Below are 13,493 nucleotides of genomic sequence, written 5' to 3' on the forward strand. Positions count from 1 at the left end.
CTGAATAAAGCCTTGTACGGTTTGAAACAATCAGGTCGAATGTGGTACAACCGATTATCAGAGTACCTAGTGAAAGAAGGTTATAAGAACGATCCAATACGTCCATGTATTTTTATAAAGAGATTTGACAGCAAGGGCTTCGTGATTATGTCTGTCTATGTGGACGACCTGAATGTGATTGGAACCCCTGGAGAGATTTCCCAAACAGTAGAATGTCTAAAGAAAGTATTCGAAATGAAAGACTTAGGAAAAACTAAGTTATGTTTGGGACTGCAATTTGAGTATGTGGATAATGGAATCCTTGTGCATCAAAAGACATATACATAAAAGATACTCAAGCAGTTTAATATGGACAAGGCTCATTCCTTGTCAAGTCCTATGGTCGTGAGGTCCTTAGACCTGGAAAAGGACCCATTCGGACCGAAGAAACCGGACGAGGAAACACTCGGATCGGAAGTGCCTTACTTAAGTGCCATTGGGGCCTTAATGTACTTAGCTAGTCATACCAGACCGGACATAAGCTTTGCCGTGAGCTTACTCATAGCCATGTATGAAGCAAGCCGAGAGCTTGTGTGGTTGAGGAACATGACCGGCCATATCCTAAGGGAAAGTGGCTTGGCCGTGGGAAAGGAAAAGGAAGAACCAACGATCATCTATGAGGACAATGCAGCTTGCATAGCTCTGCTCAAAGATGGATACGTTAAGAAAGATAGAACAAAACACATCTTCCCTAAGTTCTTCTTCACCCATGACCTGCAGAAGGCTAAAGAAGTTGAAGTGGTTCAGGTTCGGTCCAGTGACAATTCGGCCGATCTGTTCACTAAGTCTCTGCCGACCTCAACATTCAGAAAGCTGGTTCATCAGATAGGGATGCGCCAGTTGAAGGATCTTCAGTGATGCCTTCATCAGGGGGAGTGTCATGTGTTGTACTCTTTTTCCTGTCTACGGTTTCCATTTTTTCTCACCTTGGGTTTTTGGTTTTCCTAGAGAGGTTTTAATGAGGCAACGTCGTGCATGATACAAACCCATATGGTTATGGCATCCAAGGGGGAGTGTTATAAATCATTATGTGGATGGCCCATAACCAAGACTAAGACAAAGCCCAGCCGTGTCCAAGAGGAGAGAGAGTCGGCGGCCAAGAGGAGAGAGAGTCGGCCAACTTTAGATCTATGATGTTTTCCATTTATCTGTTTTAGATCTTTTCCTATTTCATGTTGTATTAGGTTTTGAATAATTTCTTTTTTCCTATACTTTGTAATCCTTATATAAGGAACCTCTATTGATTATAAGGAAACAATTCCCCATTTTTTTACAACATTCTATATATTGTCAATCCAATTGTACCCTACTAGTTATGTAAGGAAGTCGGACTTTTTATGCAGCAGATTCAAACTTTTATTTGTATGGCATGTTATGCTTTAAACTAAAATTTTAAAGGTTGATTTAGGCATGACTTGTGTAACAGCAGCGGTTGCGGACATTTTTGGATGCAGATGATTGCGGGTTTAAGCGTCATTAAGAGATTTGTATGACTCATACATCGGTTAGAAATTGCTGTGTTTGCGGGATATTTATAACGGGTTAACTACTAAATGCATCATTGATTATATAATAAATTAACAATATTTACATTTTATATAATTATAAAATATTAAAAGCATATTAATATAACAAATATAACAAATATATTTATAAAATTATACTATTAATTTTTTTTAAAAACATAGAAGATATTTTTGTTTTAAAGTTTTATAATATAAATTAAAATATTATATATATATTTAGTATTTCTATTATTACCATTATTTCAATTTTAGATGACAAAAAACAATGATTTCAATTTTAATTAAATATTTTTATTTTTCTATTTATATAGTTTAAAAAATTATTTTATCTTCTCACAACCTTATGCAACCAAAGACCAACTTTTGAATTTAAATGGTTTAAAACGGTTTAAAGCAATATATATCACTTTCTGTGATTGTAGCAAAACGCCAACGATCGGTACTTATCGTTTGCTCGTTTGCCGATGATAACAAGGAAACCAGTCATACTCGGGAGATTATGGTTTTAAAAAAATCCAAAATCCCAATTTTAACAGAAAAAGTTAGGATTGAGCGATTTTTAATAAAACAAAACAGGGAAAATAGGCTTTTAATTCCTCAACTATTTGTAATCAACACTTTTAATACTCAACTCTAAGTTGCGCAAAATTAATTCTCAAGTTAATGTTAACTATGCAAAATCAGACTTTAAAATGTCAAATCGTTAACACTTAACTGGAACGTTAGTTTTAATACAAAAGGGGATTAGGTTTTGTCTTTAAACCCAAAAATCCTAAAATTGATTTCTGAGGTGATATAAAAAAAAAAGACCATCTAATTCTGACATCAATATGGTGAAACCGAAGACGTGGAGGAAGACAGAAGAACATTGCCATTCAAAGGACACCAAGAACTAGTCAAACGAAGAACAACCAGCGTTATGCTTCTATGTCTACAAAATCGTTCTGATACAGATATATAAAACAATTTTACAGCTAAAATCTATGGAGGTCGAGCTTGTTGGGAGAAATGTAAACGGAGATGCCGTACAGTGGAAGGCAATCGTACGTTCTGCTGCAGAAGATTTGACTCAAGGCAATTATTATGTCATCTAGCGTTTTGATTACAAGATTGAACTAATCAAGAAGATAACTTTCTAACTAAAACGGACGCTCGGTAAATAGGTATCATTAGCTAATTCATCTGTGTTCATAACAAGTCCAAAAGACTCAAATTTGAATTCATTTCGTCACAAGATAGTGCAGTATTCCTCAAATCTCAAGCCAGCTTGAATGGTTCTTCTTCTCTGCAGCCAGAAAGGTATGAATTTCTCTTACCTTATTACACTGTTGTATCATTCCACTTTTTTTACTCCCCGACCCTCCATGGCTTCTCTTCTCTTGTCTAATATCGAGGTATTCCAGCAATTGTATAAAAGTTGGACAACAAAACGTATCCACCATCTTTTTCATCCTACAATTTAAGCAATTTTGTTAAATCTATCTTTACAGTTACATCTTCTCCTCTTCGGCAAGCACTTAAGATTGATCTACACATTGACTGACTTGGTCTCGTTGGCATCTTGCTTTTAACTATGTATTTCACTTTTTTTACTCTTTCCGCCCTTGCAAATAAATCATCAAGGCTTTCGTAATGCTTGCCACCGCTTCCTCTTTTCGCCGGAATTCACCGTTTCTCACCGTAATTTACCTCATTTCTTCTAAAATGGCCTGAGGAATCAAATTGTGAGATTTCTGGGTTTTATAAAATAAAATCCTATCCTTTTGTATTAAAAGTAGGGACCCTTGAAAGTAATGTTTCTGTCAACAGTTAACGGTTTGACTTTTCAATGTTCGATTTTGCAGAGTCAACATTAACTTGGGGATTAATTTTGCAGAACCTATAGTTGGGTATTAAAAGTGCTGATTGCAAATAGTTGGGGAATTAAAAACTCATTTTCCCAAACAAAACAACGTAGGGATTAGTGGTTGCGCCTTTAGGCTTCATTTGGGCCTCTTTTGCGTCTAAGAAACGTTCGAATGGGCTCACACAATCTGTTCCTAGTTTATCCACGTGTCCTCCAGTGTCGTACGTTTCCATACGCCGCGTAACACTTGATTCGCCTTGCCGATCTTCCTTCTGCGATGAAAATTGGTCAGCCTCCGACTAAATCGGACGGACGAGTTTCGTCTGGCTTCAATCGAACGGTCAATATTCGAAGTCGTATTTCCCAGCAAACCTCGTCTCCGCTTGTCCAAGCGAAAATATAAAACCATATATGAAATTTAATGGTACGTGTCTCTTCTTTGATTTCCCCCAAATTTCTAGGGTTTCGAAAATATGATTACTCAATTCGAATTTCTACAACCAGTAGGGATCCACGATAGGTTCAGATTCGCAACCTGTTGCAGTAACAGTCTACTGTATTCGCATAGTTCGAGCTTCTTCTTCGATCGGAGTAGGGTTTTTCGCCGGAATCCAAACCGGTTCATCCCCAATTCAACCCCGCTTCCACTGCACAAGAAACAGGTTACATCGTTTATAAATGATAAAAGGTTTAATCTTTGGGATGGGTTTTCGAGGAAGAAGAGAGGGACAGTTGTGAACTGTCAAGAAGATGACAAGAAAGCGAGTTCTAGCGAGAGTAGTGGTGAGGGAGAAGAAGGCCAAGATTCTCGGGCGAACTCGTCGAAGAGGAAGAGAGAGAAGGAAAGGAAAGATAGGGTTTGGTGGTCAAAGGAGAAGAGAAGGGAGTGGCAGCCGATAATCCAGGCGCAGGGGATTGGAGTCTTGCTGTTGCAATTGGGTGTTGTTATGTTTGTGATGCGATTGCTCCGACCAGGGATACCTTTACCTGGGTCTGAGCCACGAGTTCAGACGACTTTCGTGAGGGTACCTTACAGCGAGTTCTTGAGTAAAGTTAACAGTAACCAGGTGCAGAAAGTTGAAGTGGATGGGGTTCAAGTTTTGTTTAAGCTCAAAGATGATGGGAAATGGCAAGAGAGTGAGACTAGTAGTAGGTTGTCTGAGTCTTCTGAGCCTCTGCTGAGAACTGTTGCTCCAACGAAAAGAGTTGTGTATTCGACCATAAGGCCTGGCGACATCAAAACACCGTATGAGAAGATGCTGGGGAATAATGTGGAATTTGGTTCGCCTGATAAACGTTCTGGTGGTTTCTTCAGCTCTGGATTTGTAAGGCCACCCCATTTCTTACCATATATACTCTTTGATGAGGATGATGCCTTATCAATGAATGGTATTTTGGCAGGCTTTCATTCAAAAAGTTTATTTTTGTTTGTTTGTTTATGCAGCTAGTTCTTTTCTATATGGCGGTGCTTGTATGGCTTATTCAGCGATTTCCTCTTAGCTTCTCGATGGTTTGCATCTCCACCATTCTTCTATGTCTTTTGTTTAGATTTTTCTCTTTCCTAAAAGAAAGCTATGGGTGTACGGACACAGAGTACGACCGGTCAGCTTAAGACCCGTAAGACTGGTGGTTCTGATGGGGGAAAAGTCTCTGGTGGAGGTGAAACAATCACTTTTGCAGATGTTGCAGGTGTTGATGAAGCAAAGGAAGAGCTAGAAGAAATCGTGGTAGGTTTTTCATTCCTTAAAGTTGCTGCACATGCTAATTGATATAGTGTTTGTCTTTTACGCACTGGATCAATCGTTGCAGGAATTTCTTAGGAATCCTGACAGGTATGTCCGTTTAGGTGCACGTCCTCCTCGCGGTGTCCTATTGGTGAGTCAAACCATTTGATTTCACGTAGACCACACAGTTTCGTATGTGTTTGTAATGAGTTGCAAGACCTCTCCTTTAGAATTTCATGCCATTCGTTTCCATTCTTTTGTAGGTTGGTCTTCCTGGAACAGGGAAAACGCTTCTTGCAAAGGCTGTTGCTGGGGAAGCTGAAGTCCCCTTCATAAGTTGCTCTGCAAGTGAGTTTGTAGAGCTGTATGTTGGTATGGGTGCCTCACGTGTAAGAGATCTATTTGCTCGGGCCAAAAAAGAAGCTCCTTCTATTATCTTTATTGATGAGGTTAGAACACGTAGTAGAACACGTTACTTCCAGTACTTTCTACCTCTGGATTTTCAATTTCTCTTTCATGTTTCAGATAGATGCTGTGGCAAAAAGCCGTGATGGTAAATTCAGGATCGCCAGTAATGATGAAAGGGAGCAAACGTTGAACCAGCTCCTCACTGTAAGTCTTTTAATCATCCATTTTTTCTGCTTAAGTAGCATTCATGATTCTGGAAACTTGTTTGCAGGAGATGGATGGTTTTGACAGCAATTCTGCAGTTATCGTTCTTGGAGCAACAAATCGTGCTGATGTCTTAGACCCGGCTCTGCGTCGCCCTGGGAGATTTGATCGTGTTGTTACGGTTGGTAGAATCAGTTCACTCTGCCAATCAGTTTAATATTCTGTAAACTTTACCGACACATTTTGTTTAGGTGGAAACGCCTGACAAAGTTGGAAGAGAATCAATTTTGAGAGTGCATGTCTTAAAGAAAGAGCTTCCTTTAGGAAATGACGTTAACCTAGGTAGTATTGCCTCGATGACCACTGGTTTTACTGGGTACGGTTTTGCAAACTATCCTTGATCTGAAATTTCATCCGTTGGACAGTGTTTTGGTCTATATCTCATAAACTCCTATGTCCAATTTTGCAGAGCGGACCTTGCTAACTTGGTAAATGAGGCTGCCTTGCTAGCTGGAAGAATGAGCAAGACGACTGTTGACAAAATTGACTTCATTCAAGCTGTGGAGCGATCAATAGCAGTACTTATCTCTATCCTCTCTATTCTACTGAGTACGTATAGCAATCCATCACACGTTTTCATTACAATGCATCTGTTTCAGGGCATAGAGAAGAAAACTGCAAGATTAAAAGGCAGTGAGAAGGGTGTGGTTGCAAGGCATGAAGCTGGTCATGCAGTGGTTGGTACTGCTGTTGCAAAACTTCTTACTGGACAGCCACGTGTAGAGGTAAGCAGCGAAAGCAGTTTAGAGATGTATGCTCATAGTTTCTGCTGTTTGAAATATGCTAATATGTGCAAATGATTCATGTTTTTTTTTTGTCGTCAGAAATTAAGTATATTGCCAAGAACAGGAGGGGCATTGGGGTTTACATACATACCTCCTACCAACGAAGACAGATATTTGCTCTTCATCGATGAACTACTTGGGCGTTTGGTAACCCTTCTTGGAGGTCGTGCAGCTGAAGAAGTTGTTTACTCGGGGCGTGTATCAACAGGTGCATTTGACGATATCAGGCGAGCAACTGATATGGCGTACAAGGCAGTAGCTGAATATGGTCTCAACCAGAGAATCGGACCTGTGTCTGTTTCTACACTTTCTGGTGGTGGGATTGACGAATCAGGAGGCTCACCATGGGGTGGAGATCAGGTAACGTCATTTTGCATTGCACTTGTCTATGCTGGTTTTGAAAGAAGGCAACAGTTTAATCTTTCATGTTGAAATTACAGGGGAAACTAGTTGATCTTGTTCATAGAGAAGTGACAAATCTGTTACAATCTGCTCTCGATGTTGCACTCTCTGTTGTACGTGCCAATCTAGATATATTGGAAGGGCTTGGGGCTCAACTTGAAGGTAATCTTGTTTATTGACTTGCATCCCTCAGCTTAGCTTAAGTTTGGTTGATGTCATAACTGGGCTTACTCTGATGATGAAAATATCATGTTTTGGTGCAGAGAAAGAGAAAGTAGAAGGTGAAGATTTGCACAAGTGGTTGAGTATGGTGGTCGCACCTGAAGAACTCGCAGTCTTTGTCAAAGGGAAACAAGAGGCTTTGCTCCCGGCCAGAGCTAGCTCCAGTTAATAGCTACATCAAATAGAACCATAAAGACAGTTTCTAACACAGATCATGTATCTCCAAGGTCAGATATGGTTATCACCATTTGCCTATGCATGGCATACATATAGCACTTGAATCAAACTATAAAGAAATATCATTGCGGTGATAGCTTATAAGATTTACTGGTTCTGTGTTGTAACATTTGGTATTCTCGATGGATACAGTCTCTTAAAGAGATTGGCAAAATTGTATCATTGATTTAGATGTATAAAAGCCATATACATATTATATAATATGTGCTTTGAAAATTGTGTGGTTCACACTTGAATTCTCACTTCATCTTGTATACGAATCAATTCTTATGCTCTGCTCTTCGTTTATACATTACTCAAATTTTTTTATATTATTCTCATATTTCTCTAAGTGGTGCATGAGTCTTCAGAATGGATTGTGATGAAGAAAGAGCAGTTTATATATATAATAATAATTGAAGTCTGATGAATTTTAGATAATGCAAAACAGAGGCAATAAACAATGCAAATTACTATACGTTTTTTACTTTTTGTTGAAGAATCCACCTAAGCCGGCAAATCCACCATCGTTCTTCTTGGGCGCCACGGGCACCGGAGCGGTGCTTTTACCGCCGCGAACGGTTCCTCTGCCTCCGGTGGTGCCACTTCTGGTGCCGCCTTTCTCCTCCACCTTCTTGAGAATTGGATCAGTCTCGTAGAACTGATCTTGCTTTGTCAAATAACCCAGCACAAAATCAAGGGGATTCTTCTCCTCCTTGGCGCTGCCTGACGTTCCCTTGGTTGTGGCGTAAACCCTCACGGTGGCCGGAGCAAACGACATAAGAAGCGAAGAAACCATTCTTGTTATCTCTCCTTTCGAACTCTGTGTGTGTGTGTCAGTGTATATTTCTTGCTGTGGCATTAGTTACAAAGGGATTATAATGAGGTTTGGTGAATCTGAGCCGTTGGATCTTTGTGGCACAAGCTCTCCGCAAGTGTCTTATCCTCTCGCTCTTTTCTCTTCACACATTTTTCTTGGTTACCTTTTATTTTGGTTTAATACTCTTCAAATTTCCCTTTTAAGTCTAGAGGAGATGTGTGAATGCTGAGGAAACACGCTTTGGTGTTGTAGTGAGTGATGTGTCTATGTCGCTAAAGGCTTATCTTTTATTGGGCGAAATATTTATACTCTAGGACACTTTTCCTATCTTTATTTACACCGTAGGACATTTTGTTATACACACACTTTACTTAACAGCTTGTCTTGGATCTAGTTACTTTCCTAACTAACATTTCCCCCTTTTCGTTATAGATGAAGTACAAAGCTTCTTCCCAATGTTCTTTCTGGCGGAATTTATCCCTAGCCGTCGATCTCCTTTTATTTTCAAAAGCTGAGATGTAATATCATAAATCTAGACAAGACACTTACCTGTTTTTGCACATCAACCGTTAGATCAACCTTTTATTTTCGACGGCCGAGATCATTTCACAAAGTTCACCATCTTCCGTCATCCTATTCTCGCCGGTGACTTAACTCCTTAATTCCTCATTACCCTGAAAATTAACAAGATAATTAATTGCGGAAATAAAAACCTGAAACTTTGGATAATAAACTGTAGTTTGTAACCTAATTAACCTTACTTTTGTCTTTGTCTTTCACGTTAACTCCAACAAACTAAATATTTCTGTAACTTCTTGCAGGCAACTACCATGACCGACCACTGTATGGTCATTGCCGGAGAATGGAAGACCTCCGACGACGGCAGTCGGAACTTCTCAATCGACAAACACCAAATGTCGAGGATCGTGACGCTTAGCTCATCCATGATGTTGCTAGAACTGAGAAACAACATGTTCAAGGAGTTCTTTGCTAACACCCAAGCCTGCCCATCAGCCTCTTTGAGCTACTGGCCTCCGAACACTAAAGAACTGGCAACCGGGATCTCAACCCCACCGGTCATGCTCACACACGATGGGTATGTTTCTTACTTTTACCATCCTTTCGAGTTACACAAGGGAATGAATTTGTTTGTCACGTTCAACCATCAGTCGGACCCAATCAATACGAGCCAAGTAGCTGAAAATCTTTTCCCATTCACTACTCCCAAACAGCCTATCACCAAACCCCCCATCTCCTCAACCGTTTTTCTGGTCCCCGTCCCCCTGCATCCGGTATGTCCCCGCCTTCTACCGCCGCATCCAAAATCCCCGGATTTTCCCTTTTCCCTGATGATTATTTACTTGGAGGCAGCCCTTCTAAGCCATCTAACACAACCACCAGCCCTCACTCAGCTCCTTCCAAGATCCGCCGTTTCTCACTTATTGATGAAACGGTTCTTTGTAGCGATGATATTCTAGAAGAGATGTTCAAAGAATACTCCGACAACATCCCCGACAGTTAGAAGACCGAAGCGGATGAGGAGGAGGTAATCGGCCCCGACAGTTCCCTTCCTCCCGGTTTTGAAGAAGTTCAACCACGCGGTTATGACCACGACTTTTGGGAACCTTTTATTGAGAAACATCTTGGCGGATCTGATGCGGAACAGGTGATGGCTGGCATCAATGTTCCTAAAACTGCTCCACACATTATCCACAGTGGTGATGCTTTTAACCACACTGTTACACCCCCCGGAGAACAACCAACCAACTGGAAGCCTGATCCTGAAGATCCTACCTCACATCATCACAATTTCCCCCATCTATACCCCAATCCGATGGAGACACCCACACCTCAATCAGTTCCCTCAACTAGCACACATCATCGGAAGTATCCACATAGACAGCCCGCAACATTTTCAGCTGGAGTACATCGTCAGACTCGACGACCCTCTGGCCGGCCAAAGGACCAGCGTGTGGAATCAACCGGTGAAATCCCGGTAAAAATCCTATACTCACTAGTAGGCCTGGGCGTTCAGGTCGGGTTTAGGCCGGTTCCTTTCGGGTCCGGGTCTTTCGGGCCCTAAATATTTAGACCCAGTAGGTACTTAGAAATTTTTGAGTCGGGTTCGGTTCGGTTCTTTTCGGGTCCAGGTCGGTTCGGGTCTATAATTAAAATACCCATAAAATACTCGTAATTTTTTGGGTCCAAATCGGGTCCGGGTCTGATTCGGGTATTTAGGATCTGAAAAGGACATGGCATACCCAACGCCATCAAACTTAGTCGATATTTGTCATATATATCTAAAATTTTACAAAATAACTTAAATGAAACTATTAATAATTAAAATAAAACATTTTTAAACTCTAAATATTACATTTTAAAGCTTCATATTACTTAAAAAATGTTACAAAATAATAACAAATATTGTTAACAAAAGATATTTCATCTAAATCATAAAATAATATATATATAAAATGGACAAAAAATCATAGTTTTAGATATACATGTTTTTAAGTCGGGTACAAATCGGTTCTTATCGGGTCGGGTCTATCTAGGTCGGGTCTTTTCGGGTCGGTTCCTTTCGGTTCCAGTTCTTTTAGGTAAAAAAAATTTAGACCCAAAAGGTGCTTGTAAATTTTCGGTTCGGTTCCGGGTCGGGTATTTTTGGATCGGTTCCGGTTCGGGTTTTCGGGTCCAGGTTAAAATGCCTAAGCCTACTCACTAGTGTTATACATATGGTCCTCTCTGTCCTTAGTACAGCTCTACCCCCTTCTTATTACAGGCACCCAAGAAGAAAAAACGTGTCCCTAACAAATGTGGCCGATGAGGCAGCACTGGTCACAACAGGACCAACTGCGTTGTCCCAATCTGAATGTGGTCAATCCTATATCCCCAGGCCTTGTCTTCTGGATAGCGAATTCACCGGTCATCACCCTTGTTTTGTTTTTTGGCTTTTTAGGGGCATCTTAACATGTAATAATTTTTCAACATGTTTTCGTTTTCTTGTCAGCCCACAAACTTTTATCAAATCGCGGATTAGGGATAATCGCCAACTTTTACTTCGCTGTCCACTGCATTTTCATAGCGAATGTTGTCCATGTGTACATTAATATGATTGGTCACATGGGAGGTACAGATCTGTACACATGGACAACTATTTACTTGTTCAAGTCCCGAGGAATTTCAACCATGTCCTCATGTGAACTTGCCTCAACAACTTCGAACAAAGAGGCAATTGATTAACATATATTACTACGGAATATGCACGGTACCCCACCTGTCTTATAAGTTTGTTTCTATATACTTTATCCACATGTACGGCTACAGCAGACCCTCCACATGTTCAGCAAAGACAACAATCAACCTCGTGTGTCCACATGTACAAATATATTAGGAACCTTACATAGCCGTTCATAGGCACTTGCCTCAACTAGTCTGAACAAAGAGAGAATGTCTCTATGTTTATAGGCGTCGTCGTAGTCATACGTACAATGTTTATTCACGAGTATCTGCCATGCTCCATGTTTATCCACATGTACACAGAAGTCCATTCTTTTCTTTTAGTTCTAATATGATGTACATTAGTACACCTTTACCTCTCGATATCCACAAGTACAACAACAACATCATTCATTACATCATTTTACCTACATTAACAACATCAATCACACCTACATCGCCAAAAAAAATTGAAAGCCTTAAAAATACGTTCATATCATACAATTACAAAATGATCCATCATTCTTACACACCATTTCTCGTCCATTGAGCACAAACAAAGCATAACAAAATAAAGGCAAATCTTAGACTTAATGTTTACGTCCAAAATACACCAACCCTACATAACCCATACGTTTTACTGCATCTCGTCTCCCACATAAACTGGCACAACCCAATCTTTGTATAAGTCCATAGCCCACTGCTTCCTCAGTATGTCCACCAGCTCGTCAGTCAAACCATCCATCCGAAGATGAGGGTTCGCCAAGGCATGAAGCTCCATGAATTTTAGCGCCGCGGGACCACAATCTCCACTCTTGTGGTTCTCGTAAGCACCTCCCATTCTTTCAACCGTGAATGGCTCCAGACTGTACGCCCCATCTTCTAGTGGCAGACACACCTTCTCCACCAAATATGGAAGCATCTTCGACATTGCTTCCATCAAACCCCACACCGCTGCCATGTCTTTAAGCCTTGGATTCAGGTCTAGCACCAGCACACGCCAATCTGTGAGACTTATGCACAGTCCAACCCAGTGGTTCCCATTCCAAATCATAGGTGCATACAACTTGTCCACCTCCACTCCCCACTTCCTCCCTTCCTTAGTTAGAAACCCTGAAAGTCGCCCATCGGCCAATACCCTCCCCTTGTTAACCTTAGCTGCGTTGAAAGCACTTGCCTTCCCTTGCAAATGTGTTACAAACCAAGGCGGGAGAAATATGCTACGCCTTTCTTTGAGTATCTACCAAGGCAGGAGTTATATGCACCGCCTTTCTTTGAGTATCTCCTCATGTCTGCTAGCTAGGTACTCAACCAAAGCTTCTATATGATGTGTGCACAAACAATATCAAATTAGCCACACATCATGAATCCAATAATATTTTTTTCAAATTATCAACCCCAAACCAATACCTGAGTAGACACCCATTTCTGGTATGCAGCAAGATCAAGGAAGAATTGGTTGTCCAGATCATATTTACCAGCATTTAGATGCAGCCTGCAAAAACAATCGGATCATTACATCCAAATTCACCATCATCAAAACAAAATCAGGGGACTTACACTTTCGGGTTCGAAGCCAACACATTCTCAAAGAAGCGATAATTTGTATCTTCGACCGTTGGAACAAGCTTAGCCATCGTAAATAGCTCCTTCGCCAACAACAGGGCCGCCAAGTCCCCTTCCCTCTCAACTGGTTTGTGCTTCTCGCTCCTCTAGCATGGCGCGACATCACTTAGCTCCATTACTTGCTTATCTCCATTGACATCGCTGTCTCCGCCCTCGCCTTCTGATGTCGACCCCTGCATACCAAAAATAACGGAGCTATTATATCCATGCTTCTACACCACTAGTTACCAAACCATGACATACCTCCCCATCTGTTTCCTCGTCCACCACCGAGTGCTTCGCAAGGGTTGCATCCTCTTCCACCGTCTTTGGACTACTAAAATCCAATTTTGGGACCTCCTAATTTCAACATATACAACATACTATTCAGTTGTGTCTTATATTCAAACGTCCACA

General features: G+C 40.8%; 2 protein-coding genes across 2 annotated transcripts; one reads left to right on the forward strand and one right to left on the reverse strand.

Moving 5' to 3' along the window:
• The first annotated feature begins 3,680 nt into the window (after positions 1 to 3,680).
• On the forward strand, positions 3,681 to 7,732 carry LOC106335144 (ATP-dependent zinc metalloprotease FTSH 7, chloroplastic). The gene is made up of 13 exons (XM_013773582.1): positions 3,681 to 4,736; positions 4,856 to 4,921; positions 5,004 to 5,138; positions 5,221 to 5,286; positions 5,399 to 5,584; positions 5,661 to 5,747; positions 5,815 to 5,928; positions 5,999 to 6,123; positions 6,217 to 6,325; positions 6,407 to 6,532; positions 6,632 to 6,952; positions 7,033 to 7,156; positions 7,258 to 7,732. The coding sequence occupies exons 1-13, from the start codon at positions 3,885 to 3,887 to the stop codon at positions 7,383 to 7,385; spliced, it is 2,439 nt and encodes an 812-aa protein (XP_013629036.1). The 5' UTR covers positions 3,681 to 3,884; the 3' UTR covers positions 7,386 to 7,732.
• An 83-nt stretch (positions 7,733 to 7,815) lies between these two features.
• Positions 7,816 to 8,420, reverse strand: LOC106335145. The gene has a single exon (XM_013773583.1). It carries the CDS (start codon positions 8,292 to 8,294, stop codon positions 7,917 to 7,919), a length of 378 nt encoding a protein of 125 aa, XP_013629037.1. The 5' UTR covers positions 8,295 to 8,420; the 3' UTR covers positions 7,816 to 7,916.
• Positions 8,421 to 13,493: the final 5,073 nt, after the last annotated feature.

Source organism: Brassica oleracea, chromosome C3, assembly GCF_000695525.1.
Source record: "Brassica oleracea var. oleracea cultivar TO1000 chromosome C3, BOL, whole genome shotgun sequence".
Classification (NCBI taxonomy): domain Eukaryota; kingdom Viridiplantae; phylum Streptophyta; class Magnoliopsida; order Brassicales; family Brassicaceae; genus Brassica; species Brassica oleracea.

Coding starts and splice junctions, on each gene's coding strand:
- LOC106335144 (XM_013773582.1), top strand. CDS start 3,885: ATGATTACTCAATTCGAATTTCTACAACCAGTAGGGATCCACGATAGG. Junction 4,922..5,003: donor TTCCTCTTAGCTTCTCGATG/GTTTGCATCTCC, acceptor GTACGGACACAG/AGTACGACCGGTCAGCTTAA. Junction 6,953..7,032: donor CACCATGGGGTGGAGATCAG/GTAACGTCATTT, acceptor TTGAAATTACAG/GGGAAACTAGTTGATCTTGT.
- LOC106335145 (XM_013773583.1), bottom strand. CDS start 8,294: ATGCCACAGCAAGAAATATACACTGACACACACACACAGAGTTCGAAA.